The 22,779-nt window shown below is 45.0% G+C and overlaps 1 protein-coding gene across 3 annotated transcripts in view; it reads left to right on the top strand.

The window, feature by feature from the left end:
- Positions 1 to 22,779, top strand: part of NAT10 (N-acetyltransferase 10) — a 42,122-nt gene that overhangs the window by 7,172 nt on the left and 12,171 nt on the right. For all 3 annotated transcript variants that reach the window (XM_005578228.5, XM_005578229.5, XM_015434928.4), the window contains exons 5-18: positions 1,243 to 1,365; positions 3,679 to 3,740; positions 5,999 to 6,113; positions 6,215 to 6,322; positions 10,267 to 10,400; positions 11,568 to 11,661; positions 12,118 to 12,216; positions 15,284 to 15,420; positions 18,946 to 19,070; positions 19,500 to 19,650; positions 20,242 to 20,338; positions 21,207 to 21,323; positions 22,186 to 22,287; positions 22,379 to 22,453. In XM_005578228.5, coding sequence (XP_005578285.3) covers positions 1,243 to 1,365; positions 3,679 to 3,740; positions 5,999 to 6,113; positions 6,215 to 6,322; positions 10,267 to 10,400; positions 11,568 to 11,661; positions 12,118 to 12,216; positions 15,284 to 15,420; positions 18,946 to 19,070; positions 19,500 to 19,650; positions 20,242 to 20,338; positions 21,207 to 21,323; positions 22,186 to 22,287; positions 22,379 to 22,453 — 1,539 coding nt within the window. The remainder of the gene's footprint in view (positions 1 to 1,242; positions 1,366 to 3,678; positions 3,741 to 5,998; positions 6,114 to 6,214; positions 6,323 to 10,266; positions 10,401 to 11,567; positions 11,662 to 12,117; positions 12,217 to 15,283; positions 15,421 to 18,945; positions 19,071 to 19,499; positions 19,651 to 20,241; positions 20,339 to 21,206; positions 21,324 to 22,185; positions 22,288 to 22,378; positions 22,454 to 22,779) is intronic.

The following is a 22,779-nucleotide window of genomic DNA, read 5'->3' as shown; positions in this document are numbered from 1 at the left end:
TGTTATAACTGGTTCTAACTAGCTAAAGCTGATAAAGCAAATGCCAGAGACTTTGCGTGCCTCTAGGACCCCAGGTCCTTATTGGCGTTCACCAAAGACTTTCTTGTCCAGTGAGCAATAGGACTTGTTTTCCAACTGGAATACAGACCAATGCACTTAAATGTCCTGTCCAGAGTGCCTGAGTAGCATACCCACCATGAAGGCCCCTCTCCCCGTTTCTAGCCCTTAAAAACCCCTCACTTTATCTCTCAGAGACTACTTGGTGAATTTCTGCACTGGTGTGTATTCTCTTGCCTGGCAAGTTAATAGACTAAGTTTCACTTTGTGTGTGTGTGTGTGTGTATGCATGTGCGTGTAAGCTCTGGTGGTCTTTGTTTTATTCTTTGTTTCTTTGACTCCCGTGCCACCTCCCTTCCCCATTCTCCCAAAAAAGACAAGACAAAATTAAGCACAAATCCCCACATTCAATGTGTTTATCATATACACCTACGACTGTGCCCTTTATTATGTCGAGTTACATACCTCACAAAACATCGGTTGTCTCCTGTACTCCTGGCTTGCTTCCCACGTTGGAGGTCAAAAAAGAGGGCGTTTTGCCTCATTTTCACCTTTACTCAGGGGAATGCCCTGGCTGATCACTGATTTGTAGGGAGTGGTCTTCTGCTTGCTGCCTTGATCAGTTACCTGAGTAATGACTCCTGGGAGCAGCAGCTCCCCCATGTGGTATAGTTTTGTCACACAGGTTTGGGCTATAAATGTCAGAAAATGTAAGATGTTTCTGAAATTCAAGTGTGAATCAATGAAGGCTGGAAAATTTGTTTCCAAATAAGAGTTTATCAGAGAGGTTTTTGACATATAAAACTAACAATGTCTCTAATAAGAGACCCATTTTTGGCATATAAAACCAGGTATTCATATATTCGAGGGCTTGGTCCTCTTCTGTGGTGCGCCCTGTGTGTGTATCCTGGGAAGTCAAGGTGGGAAGAAGTACGGTCTTGGCTTTATGCTCCGAAGTCGTCTTTTTGCCTTATCACCTTGCTTTGGTTAAGAGTCCCTTGGGTTGGGCCAGGTGCGGTGGCTCACCTGTAATCCCAGCATTTTGGGAGGCCCAGGTGGGTGGTGAGCCAAGATTGTACCACTGCATTGCAGCTTGGGTGACAGAGCGAGACTCCATCTCAAAAAAAAAAAAGCCCCTTGGGTTGGTATTCGCATGAATACCCTTTCTCACGCCCCTTCTTCCAGGATTTCGAAGCCTTAACTCCAAACTTGCTGGCCAGGACCGTAGAAACAGTGGAAGGTGGTGGGCTAGTGGTCATCCTCCTACGGACCATGACCTCACTCAAGCAATTGTACACAATGACCATGGTAAGCATCTGTTTTTAACTTAATTGTGAGGGTTCAAGTACATCTGTTTTTGCTGTGTTCTGCTTTCTTTAAAGAATTCCTGTTGGGCAGCTCCAGTGAGTAGCCAGCACAGCCTCAGGGCTAAGAGCTCTTTGATTTTAACTAGTGAAAAAGTCACTGCAGTTAAATCTCAGGGTCCCTGAGTATGCCTAGGAATCTCTGAATTTCACCTTTGTTTTCAGGCATTTGCAAATTCTACATCAGTGAGATTCAGATATGATGCAGCTTTTATGTAGTTAAATTTTCTGGAATGATACTGTATAAGGAGCAATGCCAGTGCCTAAATTTGTGTATTGCAAAAAAAAAAGGACCATGTGTAGACTCCTCACTGGCCCTTATCCTAATGGATGACTAAGGAACATTTGCTAGTTGTACTCCCAGTTTGGCAAGAATTTCAACTCCAGCAGATACTCTGTTCTCCCAAAGCAAAAGACACTGAGGACATGGTGAGGAGTTAGGGATGTGTCTCACCTGATGCAGAGCTGGTCTCCTCTCTCTATCAGTGTTGCCAAGTCGTGTTCAGAGGCAAGTTTTAAAGTTATGCCCATGCCCAGCAGCTCTGTAATGGTGGTCGGATTGGACTTGGTCTGATGAAATGAACTTGCCTCAAATCTTAGGGGCTGTTTCCTGTCATTACTTCTCCCATCATCACTTGCACTACAGCCCTTTTGGCCTCCTCGAACGTCCTCAGACATGCCCAGCACACACTCATGCTAGAGCCTTGACACTTGCAGTTCCCACTGGAATGTGCTTCCTCTGGACCTCTGCCTGGCTCACTTCCTCATTGCATTCAAGTCCCTGCTCAGATATCACCTCATCCGTGTGGTCTTTCCTCACACCCTGTTTACAGTAGGCAGCTCTGCCTGTCACTCCTTAACCGGCTTTATTTTTCTTCAGAGCACTTGACAGTTACCTAAAGTTATTATTATTATTATTATTATTATTATTAGTCTGTCCTTCTGTACTAGTCTGTAAATTTTATCGGAGGGCTAGGCACAGTGGCTCATGCCTGTAATCCCAGCACTTTGGGAGCCTGAGATGGGTGGATCACCTGAGGTCAAGAGTTTGAGACCAGCCTGGCCAACATGGTGAAACCTCATCTCTACCAAAAATACAAAAAAAATTAACCACGTATGGTGACGCACACCTGTAATTCCAGCTACTAGGGAGGCTGAGGCGGGAGAATCACTTGAACTCAGGAGGTGGAGGTTGCAGTGAGCTGAGGTCAGGCCACTGCACTCCAGCCTGGGTGACAGGGCAAGACTCCATCTCAAAAAGTAAAAAAATAAAAATAAATAAATAAATAAATAAATAAATAAATTTGATTGGAACAGAGAGCTAGTTTTCTTTGCTGTTGCCTTTCCAGATCTTAGAAGAGTGCCTGGCAGGCCGGGCACGGTGGCTCAAGCCTGTAATCCCAGCACTTTGGGAGGCTGAGACGGGTGGATCATGAGGTCAGGAGATCGAGACCATCCTGGCTAACACGGTGAAACCCCGTCTCTACTAAAAAATACAAAAAACTAGCCAGGCGAGGTGGCGGGCGCCTGTATTCCCAGCTACTCGGGAGGCTAAGGCAGGAGAATGGCGTGAACCCGGGAGGCGGAGCTTGCAGTGAGCTGAGATCTGGCCACTGCACTCCAGCCTGGGTGACAGAGCGAGACTCCGTCTCAAAAAAAAAAAAAGAAGAATGCCTGGCATTTAGTAAGCATTCCTTAGATATTTGAGAGTGAATGAATGACTTTGTGTTCATATCAGTTTGTTCTTCCTCTCTCTCTTACATGGCTACCTACTTATTCTTCAGGCCTCAGCTTATCTCGGAGAGGCTCTCCCTCACTACCCTACATAAGTGACCCCCACTTGCTATCTGTGCAGTCTGTATTTCACATGTAGCATTTGCCAAAATGTATATTTTTCTACTCATTTTTCTTCCTCCCTCCATTACACTCCAAGTGCCATGAGAACAGAGGTCATGCTTTGTTCACTAGTGTATACACAGCATATCTGGCACACAGCATGCCAATTTTATGAAATAAATGAATATAACTTAGGATGCTAGAAAAAAATGTGGAAAAGTGAAAGATTTTAATAAGCAACATTGCATTCAGTGTCTGATCCCAGTTTTAGCAAATACCATTTGGCACAGCAGGGTGTGTGGAAGTGATTTTGTTTCCAGCAAGATTGCCCATGTCTCCTTGGATAGAGCGTTGTATTTGGACCCTGGTCCTCAGCACTGTTTGCATGCCTTTGTTAATGGATGTTGTCTTTCTTTGTTAGGATGTGCATTCCAGGTACAGAACTGAGGCCCATCAGGATGTGGTGGGAAGATTTAATGAAAGGTAGGTCTATAGTTCCTCCCAATTGTGGGGCAGCTACGTTGGGAAGGATATTTTTATGTTGGACTCAGCTGAAAGCTTTGCTTTTGCATTGGGGAAAGTAGTACACGATTCCAAAAATGATGAAATTCTTGACAGCAGCAGCAGTTGTGAGACTAACTGGAAGCAGTGAAATGTGGTAGAAAGTTGGAGCCAGGAAACCTCAATTTTGTTTTGCTGCTGCCCCTGACAGTTCAGTTAAACCAAGTTACTCTCTCTGGCTCTTAGCTTACTCATCTTTTAAAGGAGTGATTTTTCTGGATTACTCTTTCCCAGAAGATATTTCATAGAACACTAGTTTTTCCAAACTTTTTATTATGGATATGACATATTTCGCATAGTAAAAATGATAAGAAAAATATGGGAGGGGTGAGATGTAATTAGAGGCAGAAAAAGGCGACAAAATGTTTCTTCTGAGCAAAGGATCACCCATAATTTCAAATATGATACACAATTTGTTATCTGAAATTAAATATTTATTTATTTATTTATTTATTTTGAGACGGAGTCTCACTGTGTTGCCCAGGCTGGAGTGTAGTGGCGCGATCTTGGCTTACTGCAACCTCTGCCTCCTGGGTCGAGTGATTCTCCTGTATCAGCCTCCCGAGTAGCTGGGATTATAGGTGCCTGCCACCACACTCGGCTAATTTTTTGTATTATTATTATTATTTTTTTGAGACAGAGTCTCGCTCTGATACCCAGGCTGGAGTACAGTGGCACGATCTTGGCGCACTGCAACCTCTGTCTCCCGGGTTCAAGCGATTCTTGTACCTCAGCCTCCCAAGTAGCCGGGATTACAGGAGCCCACCACCATGCCTGACTAATTTTTGTATTTTTAGTAGAGACAAGGTTTCACCATGTTGGCCAGGCTGGTCCTGATCTCCTGACCTCAAATGATCTGCCCCAGCTCCGTCTCCCAAAGTGCTGGGATGAGCCACTGCTCCTGGCCATTTTTTGTATTTTTAGTAGAGGTGGGGGTTTTACTATGTTGGCCAGGCTGGTGTCGAACTCCTGACCTCAAGTGATCTTCTCTTCAGCCTCCCAAAGTGCTGGGATTACAGGCGTGAGCCACTGTGCCCGGCCATAGAACACTAGTTTTTTGAGAGGGACCGTATGAGGAGAGTTTGGCCATATATGTCTGGGAAACACAGATACTGTTTTTCCTTTATGAAGATTTACCCTAGCCTGTTGTAATCTCTGAAAAGTCTTGCAGCAGCAGGGACCTGTTTAACTGATTGTTTCCCAAATTTATCTTACCACAGTTTTTTTTGGCGGGGTGGGAACACCAGTTAGCACCCTGTGAAACGCCTTAGGAAAATTTGATCTAAATCAGTGGTTCTCATATGGAGCCATTTGGCCCCCTGGGGACGTTGGGCAATGTCTGGAAATGTTTTGATTGTAATGACTTTGGGAGGTATTGGTGGGTGCCGTGGGCATCCAGTGGGTAGAGGCCAGGGATGTTGCTGAACAACCGGTGGTGCACAGGACAGCTCCACACCAAAGAATTATCTGGTCCGAAATGTCAGTAGTGCTGAGGTGTAGAAATCCGAGCCCTGATGAACCCTGGGGGCCTTTCTCATTTTAACCATCTGTGATGCACTAACTCAGTAGAATGAGCGGATCAGGAGGAGCAGCTGTGTGCTACTGAATACAACAGAAGCCTGTGAAATCTTTTTCTTGCAGTGGGAGGATGTTTGAATTTTATAGTCAAACACATTTTTTTTCCCTGCATGCAAGAACGTTTGTATTGTATTTCTTTGGGGAGCTTTCCTTTCCCCTTGTTCCTTTTATTTCTTTTTCCTAGTGACAGAAGGTGAATTCATTTGTGTTTTTTCCCTGTGTGACTGGTGATCATATGGGGTTGGGTTTGGAATTCCCCATTTAAGGATAGCCTGAAACACCTTAGTGCTAAAGAGCAAGCCTGGGAGGATGAGGGGAGGGCCCCGTGGCGTAGGGAATAGCGGCAATCATGCACAACAGGAGGGCTTATAATTGATCTCCTGGGATGAGCTCTCGGGTTTCTGATTTGCTGTTTAAAGTATGTTCAGGTGCCTTGTGGAGGAGGTGCTGAATCATCTCACGCTGCTCTCCAACTGGGTTTTAGCTTTTTCTGGCTTTCTTAGAGACACTTGGGGCCAAATGATTTTTTGAAAAAAAGTTATACTCTGTGTAGACATTGCATGCCCTCCCCAACACTTCATTGCAGCGGTTTTGTTTCTCAGGTTTCTTCTCTCTCTGGCCTCTTGTAAGAAGTGTCTCGTCATTGATGACCAGCTCAATATCCTGCCCATCTCCTCCCATGTTGCCACCATTGAGGCCCTGCCTCCCCAGACTCTGGTGAGTCTGTGCTGGGGTCCAGGAATCTGGGGGAGGCTGTGTTTTCTCTGTTGTTCTTCCTGTGGCAGTGACAGACCTTCCCCTTCTCCTCTCTCTGGTAGGATGAGAGTCTTGGTCCTTCCGATCTGGAGCTGAGGGAGTTGAAGGAGAGCTTGCAGGACACCCAGCCTGTGGGTGTGTTGGTGGACTGCTGTAAGACTCTAGACCAGGTGAGTGTAGTGCTCAGAACTTCCAACACAAAGGTAGAATATAGCATACGGAGCGCAACAGAAGCCGAGGTACGTTGACCCAAGACTCAGACCCTCCTTGGAGAAGGGGGCTTTTCCCCTTGCTCATACTCGTGTGTGCTCAGCAACAGTAGGGCTATTTCATGTTGTCTGGGTTCACAGAAGAAGTCTAGGGATTACCCCCTCCAGTCAGGGGACAGATGGAGCAGATGAATTATTATTTTTTAAAAGACGGAGTCTCGCTCTGTCACCCAAGCTGGAATGCAGTGGCATGATCATGGCTCCCCGTAACTTCGAACCCCTGGCCTCAAGCAGTCCTCCTGCCTCAACCTCCTAAGGTGCTGAGATTACAGGCATGATCCACTACATCTGGACAGGTTACATTGAAAGAGGAATGCTCTCACCACTTTTTCCAAGAGTGGGCAATATACCTGTGTTCTTCGATTTCAGTTAAGTTTTGATAATATAAAGGTTTTGCCTACAGCTTATTCAGAAGTGAGAGGAGAACTTGAGGCCCCTAGTCTGGTATTTACCCTGGTTCCAGTGTGAGGCCTGATGAGGGCCGGGCCCTCTGGGGTGATATGTACCTGGTCTTTCAGTGCAAATAGCAGGCTGGGTGAGAGCTGCCAGGATGCATTTCTGTGCTCACCGAGGTGGTCTGCACTGGTAAACTTGGCTTCCCTGGTAGTTCCTGGGCCATGATGGGAACTGACTGGGTACAGCCCAGAGGTCTTTGAACTGTCAGGTGTGTTCAGGGTTCTAGGTCAGCTTGAGCCAAATGAGCAACATGGGTTGCTGCCCTTGAGAAGGAAGATAGCTGCAGTGACACCTCCCACTTAGGGCTGAGTTCCAGCAGGCTGGCTTCCCTTTTCATTCTGGAAATATGATCAGCAGCTACATAGCTCTTTATGCAGCTCTGGCTGCAGGCCCTAGGCTTTTTTGATTCACTTCCTGGTACCCTCTGTATCCAAAAGAGAAGGAGTGAGCGATAGGATAAAGCAGGAGAGACTGATTCTAGTTAAGTAGTGTTATAAGAAAACAAATGGCCTATGACAAAAAAAACAAAAAGTTAATAGAAAAAGAGTACATAAAGAAATAAGAAGTGGTGTTTCCACTTGGCAGTTTTACTCTGCAGAAACAGCTGCTGTTAACAGTTTATTATGTATCCTGCTGCCTCTTTTTTCATGCACATAAATGAATTAAATGCAAAGGGGTCATGCTACAGAGTGTAAGTGGTCCACTGTTAGACATTTGGATTGATTCCAGCATTTCCACTATTAGAAACAGTGCTCTTAGGGGATTCTTACAGGTAAGTCTGTGGGCACTATGTTTAGGATACGTTTCCAGAAGAGAAATTGCTGGATCAGAGGTTGTGTGTATTCAAATGGGTGTTGTACCAGTTGATGGAACTATCCAGTGTGTGGAAATGCCTTTTTCCCTACACCCTTGCAACAGTGATTCCTATTAAACTTGTAAGTTTTTTCCAATCTGATATGAGACATATAGGAGAGAGGAGGATACCTCCTTCATACAATTATTGGTCATCTGTTGTTTTGTTGTTGTTGTTGCTGTTGGTTTTTTTCTTTTTTTTTTTTTTTTTGGTCAGCCAGTCTGCTTATTTCCTCTGCCCACTTTTTAGTTGGATTTTGGCCTTTTTTATATTGGTTCTTCATTTTAGGATGCGTTTTAGTCTAGATTTGGTACCTTTCTGTTATGTCATTGGATTTTTCAGAGTTTATAACTTCCATAATATAAAACAAAAGGGTAAAATATAGCCTTCAGGCAAGGCCCAGTTAAGTAGGACCTGGATTCCCTTTGAGTGTTTTCATCTGGAGAAACTCTGGCTTCCTGAAGCCTCTCCCCTTCCATCTACCTTGGCCTGTGTCTCTTCAGTGTCTTCTTAGCATCATTGCTTAGGCAAACTTCCTCAGGACCATCTGGCCTTCTTCCCACCCTCAAAGACATATTCCCAGCACAGATCCAGCTGAGGAGCACAGTTTGGGCCGTAAGTAGTTAGTGGCTCCTGTCCTTCTGTGTCACTGGCACCTTGCTTTTGCTTCTAGGTTCTCCTCTAGGCACTGGGGCCCAGCAGTAGGCAAGAGGGATGCGCCTGCTTCATGGAGCTTGCCTCCTAGTGAGATGAGACAGTCAGTAAATGAAAGACATGAGCAGATCATGTGGTGAAGCAGAAGATGCTGCGTACAATGGGGAAAAAAGAAAACGTTGCAAAGAGGGATAGGGCATGACAGCTGAGGGTAGGGTGCTGCGGTTCTACATACAGGGGGCAGGGGTGGCCTCATGCAGGAGGTGATTTTGGAGCCAAGCCATGAAGGAGGTGAGGTGAGGTGAGGAAACAAGCCCTGTGGCTCTTGGGGAGCCAGTGCTTCAGGCAGAGGGAGCAGCACGTGCGTGGGCCTGGGGTAGGGATGTCCCTCTGTGTTCCAGGCCTGGCAGGGAGGCTGAGGGGCTGAAGCAGGGTGAGTGGGTATGGAGGAGGAGATTTTTGGAGGATCTTTCAGGCTACTGGCAGGGCTTTGGCACTTACTCTGTAAGAGATGGGAGCAGTGGAAGCTTTTATGTCCATAGTCTCCTCTCAGCATAGCTGCCAGAGGCATCCCCAGACTTCTTTTTAAGAGGATCCTCTGGCTGCCGTGTTGCAGATAGACTGGTGGGGTGAGGATGGCAGTAGGAAGACTAGTCAGGAGGCTGCTGTCATGATGGAAGAAGGATAGGGTGGTGGCTTTGAGCAGAGCAGTAGAGGAGGATAGTGGTGTAAGGAATGGTAGGATTTTATATATGTTTTGGAGGTAACAGGATTTGTTGACGAATCAAGTTATCAGGGAAGAACTGAGGAGACTTTGGCCCAAGCAGTTGAACAGTTAACTGAGATGGGAAAGACTAGGTGGAGGAGGTTGGGGCAACTTTAGGCGTTCAGTTTCAAGTTTGAGATCTGTAGTGTACAAATGGGAATGTGCAGGAAGCAGTTGCATGTGTATAAAAGTTTGGTGTGGGCCAGCTGGGTGTGGTGGCTCTCATCTGTAATCCCATCACTTTGGAACACTGAGGTGGGTGGATCACGAACGAGGTCAAGAGATGGAGACCATCCTGGTCAACATGGTGAAACTCTGTCTCTACTAAAAATACAAAAATTAGCTGGGTGTGGTGGTGTGTGCCTGTAATCCTAGCTACTTGGGAGGGGTGAGGCAGGAGAATCGCTTGAACCCAGGAGGTGGAGGTTGAAGTGAGCTGAGGAGGTGGAGGTTGAAGTGAACCCAGGAGGTGGAGGTTGCACCACTGCACTCCAGCCCCTGGTGACAGAGCGAGACTCTGTCTCAAAAAAAAAAAAAAAAAAAAGTCTGGTGTGGGCCAGGCGCCATGGCTCACGCCTGTTAATCCCAGCACTTTGGGAGGCCAAGGTGGGCAGATCACCTGAGGTCAGGAGTTCGAGACCAGCCTGGCCAACATGGCGAAACCCCATCTCTACTAAAAATATAAAAATTAGCCGGGCTTGGTGGCATGCACCTGTAATCCCAGTTAGGAGGCTGAGGCAGAAAAATCGCTTGAACTTGTGAGGCGGAGGTTGCAGTGAGCTGAGATCGTACCACTGCACTCTAGCCTGGGCAACAAGAACGCAACTCCATCTAAGAAAAAAAAAAAAAGTCTGGTGTGCAGGGAAGTGCTCCAGACTGAAGCTGTAAATTTGAATTATCAGCATCTATTAATAATTGGTACGGTAGGCCTTGAGACTGACAGGAGATGACCAAGGGAGTGAGAAGTCCAGGTGCTGAGCAGTGCTCTCTGGCCTGCAAGAACTGCCGCCCTCTTATTTAGCCTGGCATCAACCTCACTTCTCCACAGTGATGGTGGTGAATGGCAGAAACTTGGACCTTTCTTGGAGTTCACCTAACGTGTCTCTCTTTCCACAGGCCAAAGCGGTCTTGAAATTTATTGAGGGCATCTCTGAAAAGACCCTGAGGAGTACTGTTGCACTCACAGCTGCCCGAGGACGGGGAAAATCTGCAGCCCTGGGATTGGCGATTGCTGGGGCGGTGGCATTTGGGTAAGGGGACTTGATCCCCCATCTTTAGGAACTCTGGGCGCTGTGGGGGTAGTGTGCAGGGTTGGGGTCAGAGGACTGGTATCTGACGTTCCTAGTTCTGAGTTCTGAGTGGGTTCTGTGTGTGATTTCTCTAGGTCTTGATTTCCTGCTGGGAAACAGCAGCAGTGTTTCCCCAACCCACCCTAAAGGTGCATGTTTACTTGTGTGGAAACATAGACACATATATACCAGGGCCTTTGTAATCACTATTTACAGTTGAACAAACATGCAGAAGCAAAGAAATGGGAGTAAGAAACTTTACACCTCTCAGGGCATGAGAATATGTGTGACCAGCCTTGCTGACTGAGAAAAGTACAAGTTTGACATTTTAATGATTTTGATTAAGAGAAGCTTTCTTTGGCTTCTGAGGAGCTGGTTTTAGGTGTGATGTTACTTTCTGTTCTTTTCTGTTGGGTATGGAAGATACATGCAACTGCCAGTAGAGTATGTTCTTCCAACTTCTCAGCCATAATAATGCACCTAGAACTTACTGTGTTTGCTTTTGTGCATTATCTTCCTTGGTGCTCTTTAGAGCTCTGTGGGCATTTTATAGATGAATCAACCCAGGTTTGGGGAGTTCCAGTGATTTACCCAAGATCCTCCAGCAAGTCAGTGCTGGTAGAGCTGGGGCTTGAGCTTAGCTCCTGACTCCTTATCCTTCGTTCTTCGTGCTGCTCTAGCTCTGTCAGCCTCTTAGCCATTAGTATCTGCTGTTAGCATCCTTTATACTCAGCAAGGCAAAGCTAACTTGGAGGTTAGCTTTGGCCTTGGCCTGAGCACCGATTGAGCTCTCCAGCTTCACCATTTGAAAGTCTCAGCACAGCTAGTGATGGACGTGAAACTACTTACTGTAGCAGTGCCCTGGATTGGGGAGCAGTCTGTCTGTTCTGCACACTGAGGGCGTTGTCTCCACAGTGCTTCTAAGCAATTTGCTGTCACAGATGTTGGTAGCTAAATGTCTGGAGTTGCTTTGCTTTCCTTCCTAAAAGGTGTCCTGACTTTTTCCCTTGCTGTTACCTCTGGTTATCACCTTTGGGACAGGAGCAAACAAAAATATTTTCTTTTTTAAATTGTTTCTTTAAAATGTTCCTAATTTCTTAAAAATCCTTCTTTTATTTTGTTCTGTAGGTACTCCAATATCTTTGTTACCTCCCCAAGCCCTGATAACCTCCATACTCTGTTTGAATTTGTATTTAAAGGATTTGATGCTCTGCAATATCAGGTAGGAAATTTGGATTAAGAATTTTTATTTTGGACCAGGCGTGGTGGCTCACGCCTGTAATCCCAGTACTTTGGGAGGCCGAGGTGGGCGGATCACCTGAGGTCAGGAGTTCGAGACCAGCCTGACCAACTTAGAGAAACCCCATCTCTACTAAAAATACAAAATTAGCTGGGCGTGGTGGCACATGCCTGTAATCCCAGCTACTTGGGAGGCTGAGGCAGAAGAATCGCTTGAACCCGGGGTGGGCAGAGGTTGCAGTGAGCTGAGATCACGCCATTGTACTCCAGCCTGGGCTCGAAACTCCATCTCAAAAAAAAAAAAAAAAAAAGGATTTTTATTTTGATACAGTGCTGGGTTTAAATCCAAGTGAGGTCTTTAGAATGCTTGCTTACTTTCATAATATTTAGTTTCTAAAACTTGTTTCTAAAGTTTGTCATTGGTTTGACTCCCCACCAGGAACATCTGGATTATGAGATTATCCAGTCTCTAAATCCTGAATTTAACAAAGCAGTGATCAGAGTGAATGTATTTCGAGAACACAGGCAGACTATTCAGGTGAGGCTTGTTCTCAGACCCTGATGTGCAGGGCCAGTGTCTTGCTGTATTTTACTGGCTCTAAGATGTTTCCTGTTATAGACATGCATGTCTTGTGTAATTGCATCTCTTTTAGACAATGGTGGTGGTGTTTGCTAAACCTGTTCCAGATTTTCAGCCTCTTCTAAAGAAAAACATTCAGCAAACTAACAAATATATGTAGTTAGATTGAAAAGTTGTGTTTTTGTCCTTTGAATATGGAATAAGTGGGGTGGAAAGTATACTGATTAATTAAAAGAGAATCTTTCTTCTGACATCAGTTCTAACTTTGCTTAGTTATTGCAGTTTTTGAAATGTTGCATCTGTAACTAGAACAATAACCTTACAGCTTAAATGAAAAAAAGAACTTTGCAAAATGTGCTCTGAATCTTTGTGGTTTAGCCAGTGGCCTATTTTCTTTTTTAAACAGTGTTTTCCCGAAAGTTCTAAAAATCTCCAGCACTCTGTAAGCCTGAATGGTCTGCACTTGTCCAAAGGCTGCAGTTTTGCTAAATCTCTAGGAGAGGCATGAGGTGACGGGCTTACAGATGGACTGAGACTAATGGGCTCTTACTGGAGGAAGTTCATTGATTGTTTTTGGAACTGGGTTGGGAAGTGAGCCAGGTGAATTTGGCAGTTTGTACCCTAGCATTTTATGCCTGTCAAAGCATATGTATATGCATGTCAAATAAGTTATACCTTTGTATCAGAGGCCAGATTATAAACAATATTAAGTGTTTATGCCCTTTACCTTAATTTTTTCTTACTAGTCTCTTTCTAGAATCTCTTCATTCTGTATATTTCTTCTCACTTTTGCTTGATTCTCCCAGCTGGGAGGAGGACAGGCTGCTGTTGGTGAGGGTCAGGCTGCAGGCAATGAGAACACGGAGACCTGTTAAAACTCAAGAAAAATATACAAACCGAAGAAGGAAAACATTTCCTTGAAATGCCCTGCCTCGGGCCTTGCTCCTTCTTGAATTTGTAATCAAATACTCTCTCATATTACCAGAGTTCTTTTGTCTCCAGTGTGAGCACAGAGGAGGTGACCTTACTTTATGAGATTCCATTTGTGTTCCTTTCAGGCCTCTCTTTGGTCTCAACATTGAGAAAAAAAAGAATATTAGATAAAAGTTGGCTTCACCTCCCTTGGGGGGCTGCTTTCTGCTGCTTTTATGAGATGCTTGTTTAGTTTTTCCCTTGAAAAATCTAAGATCTGGGGCCCTGTTGAGGATGTACATTCTGCTGCTAGCAATGAGTGGGGTTGGCCGGGCAAGGTGGCTCATGGCTGTAATCCCAGTGCTTTGGGAGGCTGAGGTGGGCGAATCACTTGAGGTCAGGAGTTGGAGACCATCCCGGCCAACGTGGTAAAATCCCATCTCTACTAAAATTAAAAAAAATTAGCCAGGCATGGTGGCATGCGCCTGTAATCCCAGCTACTCGGGAGGCCAAGGCAGGATAATTGGTTGAACCCGAGAATTGGTTGAACCCTGGAGGCAGAGGTTGCAATGAGCCGAGATCATTCCACTGCACTCCAGCCTGGGCGACAGAGTGAGGCTTTGTCTCAAAAAATAAAAAAAAGAAATGGTTGAGGTTGCCGCCTCCCTGGCTCATCAACTTGTAGCAAAGCAGTTAGAACATCTTATTTGTAATGAAATAGTTCAAATGTATAGGAGAGTGCAGAGACCAATATAACATTCAGGTGCCCAACACTCAGGTTTAAGTATTGTTGACATTTTGATGTTTGCTGTGTTTGTTTCATATTTTAAATGTCACTTAGATTTTTGTTTTAAAGAACTAAAACATCACAAATACAGTTGAAGTCCCTCAACCCCTTTCCATCCTATTCCCTTCTGTCCCTCCCCAGGGGTGACTCATTTCTGATACTGGTATGTGTCCTTTCAGTTAATGTGTTTCTATTTTTACTACATAATTATCTGTCCATAGGTTACCGTAACATACTATACTTGTTCTCCTTCATCTTTCCTTTTCTAACATTTGTTTTCAAGATCTATGCAGATTAAAGCTTGTAGATCTGGTTGATTCATCTTTAGGTGTTATATAAGTAAATTATATTTACATGTATGTTTCTCAAAGTGGAATTGTTGGGTTTTAGGAGTTTGTAGTTTTCCAGCTTTCTTAAAATTTGCCAAATTCTCTTTCATAGTGTTTATACCAATTTACCCCCATGCCAGCATTCATTTGAGTTTTAATTTCTCTAAGAGCTCACCAACTCTGGACGTTTTACAGCTATTTAAGTTTTGGGAAATGGTATCTCCCTGCTGTCTTTAGCATTTCACTGATTATTGGTGAGGTTGAATATCTTTGTTTATGTTAATTGGTTATTCGGGTTTCCTATAAGATACCTCTTCATTGCGTTTCAAATCACTTTAAACTTAGCAGGAAGCCCTGAAGAAACTGAAGAGGTTGTTTGTATGCATAAAGATAAGTAAGTGTGCATGTATTAAGAAAATAACAAGTTCTAGAAATGTCTGTCAGCAGGGAGACTTGGCCTTTATAATCATGCCATCAGAGCAGGGAGCACAGTGCCCGGCATGAGAAATCCGACATCTTCCTTTATAGCCACCACTGGGGTCGAGCTGTGCCTTGAGCTCATCGGCTTCCCTTATCTGAGGCTGGGGGAAAACACGAGGAGACAAAGGAGAGAAAGGAAAGGGAGCCACCATCTATCTATCAGCACTGTGAGTCAGGCACTGGGCAGGGCATTTTTACATACCTGCTTTATTTTTCCCTCAAGCAGCCATAAGATAGGTATTTCCTTCACTTTACAGGAGGAGGAGTCTGAGGCACTGTGGGATTAAGTGACTTGTCCAAGGTCACATGATCAGGGGCTGAACTCTCTGAACCCAGGTGTCTGACTCCAACCCCATCCCATTTTTGCCCTGCCAGGAAAAAGTAGAAAGGAGGAATGAGAGGAGAGAAGGAAACAGGCAGAGAGAGGAAAGAGAACAGCCTTTATGATGAGTCACCAGTAATCGCAGCTGTGACATGAGTTCGCTATGCTAATAATCTAAATTTTCCTTCCCCACAGTATATACATCCTGCAGATGCTGTGAAACTGGGCCAGGCTGAACTAGTTGTGATTGATGAAGCCGCCGCCATCCCCCTCCCCTTGGTGAAGAGCCTCCTTGGCCCCTACCTTGTTTTCATGGCATCCACCATCAACGGGTAAGGCACCGTAAGCAGGAGTCCTTACTCCCGTGGCAGGCTCTTGCAGATTCAGGGACATGTAGCGGATGTGGCCTGGGCCTGGACAGCTAAGTCTGATTCTCAGAGTCTCTGAGTGTTTGGGGCTGCTTCGCTCTCTACTGGCCTTCTGCAAATGGAAACTGGTCTCTTAATGAACTGTTACATGTCTCTGGCCCGACATGAAATGGGCAGCATAAGACTAAAGAATTATAGTCTTATGTGCTGAGTGTCTGCTTCTGTCTGTGTGAGAAAATGTTGAAAAATACATGGATGGCGATACCAATACCTTATATCTTAGAAAATATAGTATTAAAGTACTATAGTTATCGTAAAAAAGCAAGCTCATAATGACATGAGTGTTTTTTTTAATTTGAAATATTTAATTTTTAAATTTGAAATATTTAGTGTTTGCTATTGAAAAATTACAACAGGTAAGCAAAAGAAAAATCACCTGTAGCCAGGTGCGGTGGCTCACGCCTGTAATCCCAGCACATTGGGAGGCCGAGGCAGGCGGATCACAAGGTCAGGAGTTCGAGACCAGCCTGACCAACATGGTGAAACCCCGTCTCTACTAAAAATACAAAAAAATAGCTGGGTGTGGTGGCGCGTGCCTGTAATCCCAGCTACTCAGGAGGCTGAGGCAGAAGAATTGCTTAAATCCAGGTGGCGGAGGCTGCAGTGAGGCCGAGATTGCCTCACCGCACTCCAGCCTGGGCGACAGAGCGAGACTCTGTCTCAAAAAAAAAAAAAAAAAGAAAGAAAAGAAAGAAAAATCACCTGTAATTTAACCATCTGGAGATAGATTTTGTTAGAATTTTGGTGTACATTTTCTCTGCATTTACTTTTTTCATTTGAACAAAAACATTTTTAATTTGCTTTTTGAATATAACAATGTATTGTGAAATCTTTTGAGGTCGTTAAATATCTATCTCCAATATTGGGAAGATTTCTGTATGGAAATCACATCTTAAAGAGATTATTCTGTATGCAGATTTATTGTGACTGTTTTGCTTACACTGAAAATACTGAAATAAAATGGGTTTTTATTTTTCGAACAGCTTTATTAAGATATAATTCACATACTGTACTATCCATTTAAAATATGTAATTTAATGGTTTTTAGTATGTTCACAGAGTTGTACAACCATGCTCACAACCAATTTTAGAACATTTTTATCACCCCATAAAGAAAGCCTGTGCATCCTCTTCCAGTTCCTCCACAGCCCCCAACCCCAGGGAGTCACTAATCTATTTTCTTTAGCCATAGATTTGCCTATTTTGGACATTTCATATAAATGGAATTATAAAATATGTGGTCTTCCATGACTGACTTGCAGCGTATATCAGTATTTCATTCCTTTTTGTGGTTGAATAGTATTCTATTGTATGGATATACCACATTTTATTTTTCCTTTTATCTGTTGGTGGACATTTGGGTTATTTCTCCCTCTTGGCTATTATTAATAATCTTGCTTTGAACGTTAGCGTGCAGATTTTTGCGTGGACATGTTTTTCAGTTCTCTTAGGGATACACCTAGGAGTGAAACTACTGGGCTAACTCTATGTTTGACCATGTGAGGAGCTGGCAGACTCTTCCAAAGCAGTTGCACATTCTACATTCCCACCAGCAGTGTGTGAGGGTTCTGACTTTTCTGTATCATCGCACACACTTTTTATGTTTCATTGTGATTATAGTCATTCTAATAGGTGTGAAGTGACCTCTCATTATAATTTTCATTTGCATTTCCTGGTGACTAATGATGTTAGCATCTTTTCATGTGCGTGTTGGCCACTCATGTATCTTCTTTGGAGAAATGTCTATTCATATCCTCTGTTCATCTCTCTCATTGGGTTGTCTTTTTTATTAATGATTTGTAAGGGTTCTTTATATCTTCTTGATAGCAGGTCCCTTATCAGATGTGGTTTACAAAAATTTTCTCCCATTCTATGGGTTTTTTCACTTTCTTTCTTTTTTCTTTTTCTTCTTTTTTTTTTTTATGAGACAGACTCTCACTCTGTTGCCCAGTCTGGAGCGCAGTAGCATAATCTTGGCTCACTGCAACCTTCACCTCCCAGATTCAAGCGATTCTCTTGCCTCAGCCTCTTGAGTAGCTGGGATTACAGGTGTGTACCACCATGCCCGGCTAACTTTTGTATTTTTAGTAGAGACAGGATTTCACTATGTTGGTCAGGCTGGTCTCAAACTCCTAATCTCAGGTGATATGCCCGCCTCCCAAAGTGCTGGCATGAGCCACTGCACCTGGCCACTGTCTTTATTATAATGTCCTTTGACGACAAAAGTTTTTAAGTTTTGTTGCTTGTGCTTACTCTATTTTCTTTTTTTTTTTGTTCTGTCGCCCAGGCTGGAGTGCAGTGGTGCGATCTCCACTCACTGCAAGCTCCGCTTCCCGGGTTCACACCATTCTCCTGCCTCAGCCTCCCGTGTAGCTGGGTTCACACCATTCTCCTGCCTCAGCCTCCCATGTAGCTGGGACTACAGGCGCCCGCCACCGCGCCCAGCTAATTTTTTTTTAATGTATTTTTAGTAGAGACGGGGTTTCACTGTCTTAGCCAGGATGGTCTCGATCTCCTGACCTCATGATCCGCCCGTCTCGGCCTCCCAAAGTGTTGGGATTACAGGCGTGAGCCACTGCGCCCAGCTCTATTTTCTTAAATAAGTAAATGGAATACCTTTGGGAGAGCTTTGTTATGTGGGGTGGAGAGTGGGAATAAAACACTCATTCTAGCTTTTATAATTTGAGTAAGAGGAGGTATTTTACAGTCTTTGAATATAATAATGAGTACTATGAAATGAGGTAATGAAAAAAAGTGCTCTGTATACCCTGTGGTCACATATGCTTGTGACTAAAGACAAGGAGAAGAAACTCAGCAATGAAGGCTGATTGAGTTATCAGATTATAGGTGATTTAATTTTTTCCCAACATTTTTTAGCTGTTTTATGTCACCTTTTAAGTGGGCATAGTAATGAAAAGAATTTCTGAGGTGGTGGATTTGTTTTATTACCCAAACTGGAAATGTTCTCAGTTCATTTCCTTATGCACCATACTTCCAAAAGCAGCTCCGTTAGTTGACCATTTAACTTTGTTCCAGCTTCACTAAAACTGCCTAAAGCCTTTATGCCAAAGGCTTTACTTACACCCTTTTCCAGTCCTTATTTTTTAAGTTCACATCACAGTCCTGTGAAGTGTATAGAATAATCCCCCCTTGAAGATGAGGCTAAAAGAGATTGAACTCCTTGCTCAAAGATACTAAGTAGATGAGCCAGGATGTGAGCCCAGGCCTGGGTGGCCCCTCGCTGAGCCACCGTGCCACCCTGCCGCCTCTGGACAGGTGCCTGCTGTGCTGGAAGTTCAGAGATGAGGAAGGCTGTCCTGGGGGAAGCAGGGATCTGATGTTTCAGCAGGTGGAGGAAAGCAGCTCTCTGTCCCCTCCTAGACAGTGGTTTGGTACCTCATGCCTGATTCCTTTTGCCTTTGCTTCTAGCTATGAGGGCACTGGCCGGTCACTGTCCCTCAAGCTAATTCAGCAGCTCCGTCAACAGAGCGCCCAGAGCCAGGTCAGCACCACCGCTGAGAATAAGACCACGACGACAGCCAGATTGGCATCAGGTACCCCAGAACCTGACCTGGGCCCCACGGTTCACAGCAAGGCCCTTCAGACTTGCCGATCCTCGCTTCCCCTGTGACATCATGGGCAGCACCAAACCTTCCCACCATCAGGCTAGGAGGTTGAGTCCCCAAGAGGAGAAGTAGCTTTTCTCGGCCAGTGACCAGATGGGAGCCAGACTAGGGCCTTCTGATGGCGGGGTCCTTGTGTGTCCTTGTCTCGGCATGGTTGCGTTGAGATCCCTTTGAAGTTGGTATCATGGCAAGTTGAATATCCACCAAAAACAATTTTAAACCACCCAGTTTAAATTCTTACCACACGTCTCTGGCCACCATGGGACAAATATGAAGTGAAACATTTTTCCTTGCTTGTTTAGACAATACATATTTAATCATTGTTTCTTCTTTTGTGTGTGTGATTGTGGGGAGCAGCGCGGACACTGCATGAGGTTTCCCTCCAGGAGTCAATCCGATACGCCCCTGGGGACGCAGTGGAGAAGTGGCTGAATGACTTGCTGTGCTTGGATTGCCTCAACATCACTCGGATAGTCTCAGGCTGCCCCTTGCCTGAAGCTTGTGAACTGTATCCTCCTCTAGGTTTCACTGGCCCTGTGAAAAGGAGAGGGGCGGTGTAAGAATTCAAAGGATTTGGGCCCTTTGTTTCATAGGATGCTGCTCTAGAGAAAGGGGAAAGTTGAACATTTTCAATTTCCTTTTTCTCTTCTTCCTTCTTTTTTTTTTTTTTTTTTTTTTTTGAGACAGAGTCTCGCTCTGTTACCAGGCTGGAGTGCAGTGGCGTGATATCGGCTCACTGTAACCTCTGCCTCCCGGGTTCAAGCAGTTCTCATGCCTCAGCCTCTCGAGTAGCTGGAATTACAGGCGTACGCCACCACGCCTGGCTAATTTTTATATTTTTAATAGAGATGGATTTCACCATGTTGGTCAGGCTGGTCTTGAACTCCTGACCTTGTGATCCGCCTGCCTCAGCCTCCCAAAGTGCTGGGATTACCAGCGTGAGCCACCACGCCCGGCCCTCTTCTTCCTTCTTTTATCTGTTTCTGCTTAGGACACTGAGCTCCTGTTCCCATCTAGGGAAATTTGTTCTGCCTCCAGAGAGTAGTATGACCAGTCTTGGGCTGCTTGTTTTGTTTTGGTTTCTTAACTCCAGACCCAGCTACTACGTTAATAGAGATACTCTCTTTTGCTACCACAAGGCCTCTGAAGTTTTCCTCCAGCGGCTTATGGCCCTCTACGTGGCTTCTCACTACAAGGTAACTGCAGCTAGCCCTTGTGTGAATGTCAGCAGGGAGCTTCAGCATTTCACAGTCCCCTTTTACCTGATTTACGTCTTTTATTACCTAGTGGCTTAGGTGACTGTTCCATTGGGACATTGATGAGGTCCACCGATCTTGCTGTGTGTAGGTATAGAGCGTGGAGCTCCATGCAGTAGCTGGACAGGGTGGAAAGCCGTGCCCATTTTTAAAGGGCTGCTTTCATTTCTTGCCTGCCTACTAAACTGATAGGATGAGGTGACATTGCAGTTGTGGCCCGGTGGTGCAGTTTGACCTGAGACCAGCTTTGTAGCTCTGGGCTATTTTTATGAAACAGTGCATTTGAGAGTTTAGAATATCTGAGACTCTTAAAAACGAAAGGGTTGGTTAGAAAGGATACTTTTTTTTTTTTTTTTTTTTGAGACGAAGTCTCGCTCTGCCGCCCAGGCTGGAGTGCAATGGCCGGATACTTTTTGAATGTCTAGGTAGTATTTTTATGAACAGCCTGTAACGGAAGGCTTGAAGAGTTGGCGTTAGAAGTGGTGACAGTTTTTCCTGAAATAGCAGCCTCTTATCTGTAAAAAGTTCACTTCCTAGCTGTGAAATAAGTAGTGCTAAATAAATTCTCTTCTGCTGTCCAGCCTCAGTGCTTGGGATGAGAGGACAGTAGGCGTTTGGGGCTAAGTTTGACTTAACTTGTTATGAAGAGTCTCAGACTTGCCAAAATACTAGAAGAGTGCTTTGCTGGAGCTCCTCACTTGGCTTTGAGAAGGCAATACTGCAGTCATCCTGTGGTTTTGAATCGAACCTCTTATGTTAAGGGCAAGAGGAAGAGTGCTTCTCACTGACCCGTGTTTGGCTTCCACAGAACTCTCCCAATGATCTCCAGATGCTCTCCGATGCACCTGCTCACCATCTCTTCTGCCTTTTGCCTCCCGTGCCCCCCACCCAGAATGCCCTTCCAGAAGTGCTTGCTGTTATCCAGGTATAGGAGCAGAGGCATCCTCGTGGCAGTGATTTGGGGAACCACTGATGCATCAGGAATTAGTGGCTCAATAACTGCATTGTGGGAGTTTTGAAACTGTGGAGTCCTAGTCTGGAACCAAGGGGCTGGGTCTGCTGAGACAGGTGACTAGGGTGCACTGGAAGAGGTCAGTGCCACTAGACACCCAAAGCTCCGCTGTTCGTGGACGGGGAAAAGCCAGAATCGACCACTCTCTTATTTTGACTCACAGCTTCTTCCACAAACAGACTTGTTTGTTTTCTCCCTTTATTACAAAAGCAATACATGGTGCTTTTTGCATTAGAGGCTACAGATTGGGGAACCAATTTTTAATGCCTAGCATGGATGTATTTATGCATTTCTGTATCACTTTTCCTTTTCATATACATGGGAACGCAGTATTTAGTAATCTGCTTTTACTTTTAGGCAGTGTTAAAATACTCATAAGTTTTAAAAGCTGTGTAGTATTTCATTATATGCATGTACCATGATTTGTTCAACCATTCACTTGCTAGACATTTGAGTTGTTTTGAACTTGTGCTGTTCTGTGCAGAGCCTCATGAGCATCCTGTGTCTTGATGACATTGGCACACTCACAACATGCATAGAGACTCTCTTCCAATGTGGCTGTTACTTTTTGGGTCAGGAGGCTGTCTTCTGTCTTGTAACATGGGGCATGGTAGTTAAGCTCCTGTTAGGAATGGATGTGTCAGTCAGTGTCAGGGTTAAACCTGAACACGGGTGTGGAAACAACTGGCCTAGTCGGAGAAGCAAGCTTTATTCTGTGAGTGGGCTGTGTATCAGAGCTGGCCTTTCTTCCTGCACTGTCCTGCTTCCCCAACAGGTGTGCCTCGAAGGGGAGATTTCTCGCCAGTCCATCTTGAACAGTCTGTCTCGAGGCAAGAAGGCTTCAGGGGACCTGATTCCATGGACAGTGTCAGAACAGGTGATGGGCTTTCCCTGGCATGTCTGAGGGAAGCTGGCGGTGTCTGAAGATGTCTGTGTTGCTAAGTTATTGGTTTGTGTCTCCCACACAGTTCCAAGATCCAGACTTTGGTGGTCTTTCTGGTGGAAGGGTCGTTCGCATTGCTGTTCACCCGGATTATCAAGGGGTAATGTGTCCTCAGGCTCCCCTGAAGCCGTGTTGCTGGCGGCACTTTAGGGCGGGGGGTACTTGGTGGTTGGAATAAGAAGATGGTCAAGCAGAAGCAAGTGAAGTGTAGGTACTTCCCTGCTCTGGAGAATTTAGCCAGGGTTCGGGGTGGGCAGGTGGACAGGATGATGGCATATGCCCACTCTTCCTTTGTGAGAGCAAGGACTTGTGAACCAGACCCGCATACCAAAATTACCTTCTTAGAACACCTCACTGGGTAATTGGCCGTAGAAGCTTCCTTTTCAGGCAGTGGTACGCAAACTGCCTCTCTTTTGGGCTTGCCCA

This window comes from Macaca fascicularis, chromosome 14 (assembly GCF_037993035.2).
Source record: "Macaca fascicularis isolate 582-1 chromosome 14, T2T-MFA8v1.1".
Classification (NCBI taxonomy): domain Eukaryota; kingdom Metazoa; phylum Chordata; class Mammalia; order Primates; family Cercopithecidae; genus Macaca; species Macaca fascicularis.
The sequence above is the reverse complement of the archived record's forward strand: the minus strand, read 5'-3'. Positions and strand labels throughout refer to the sequence as shown.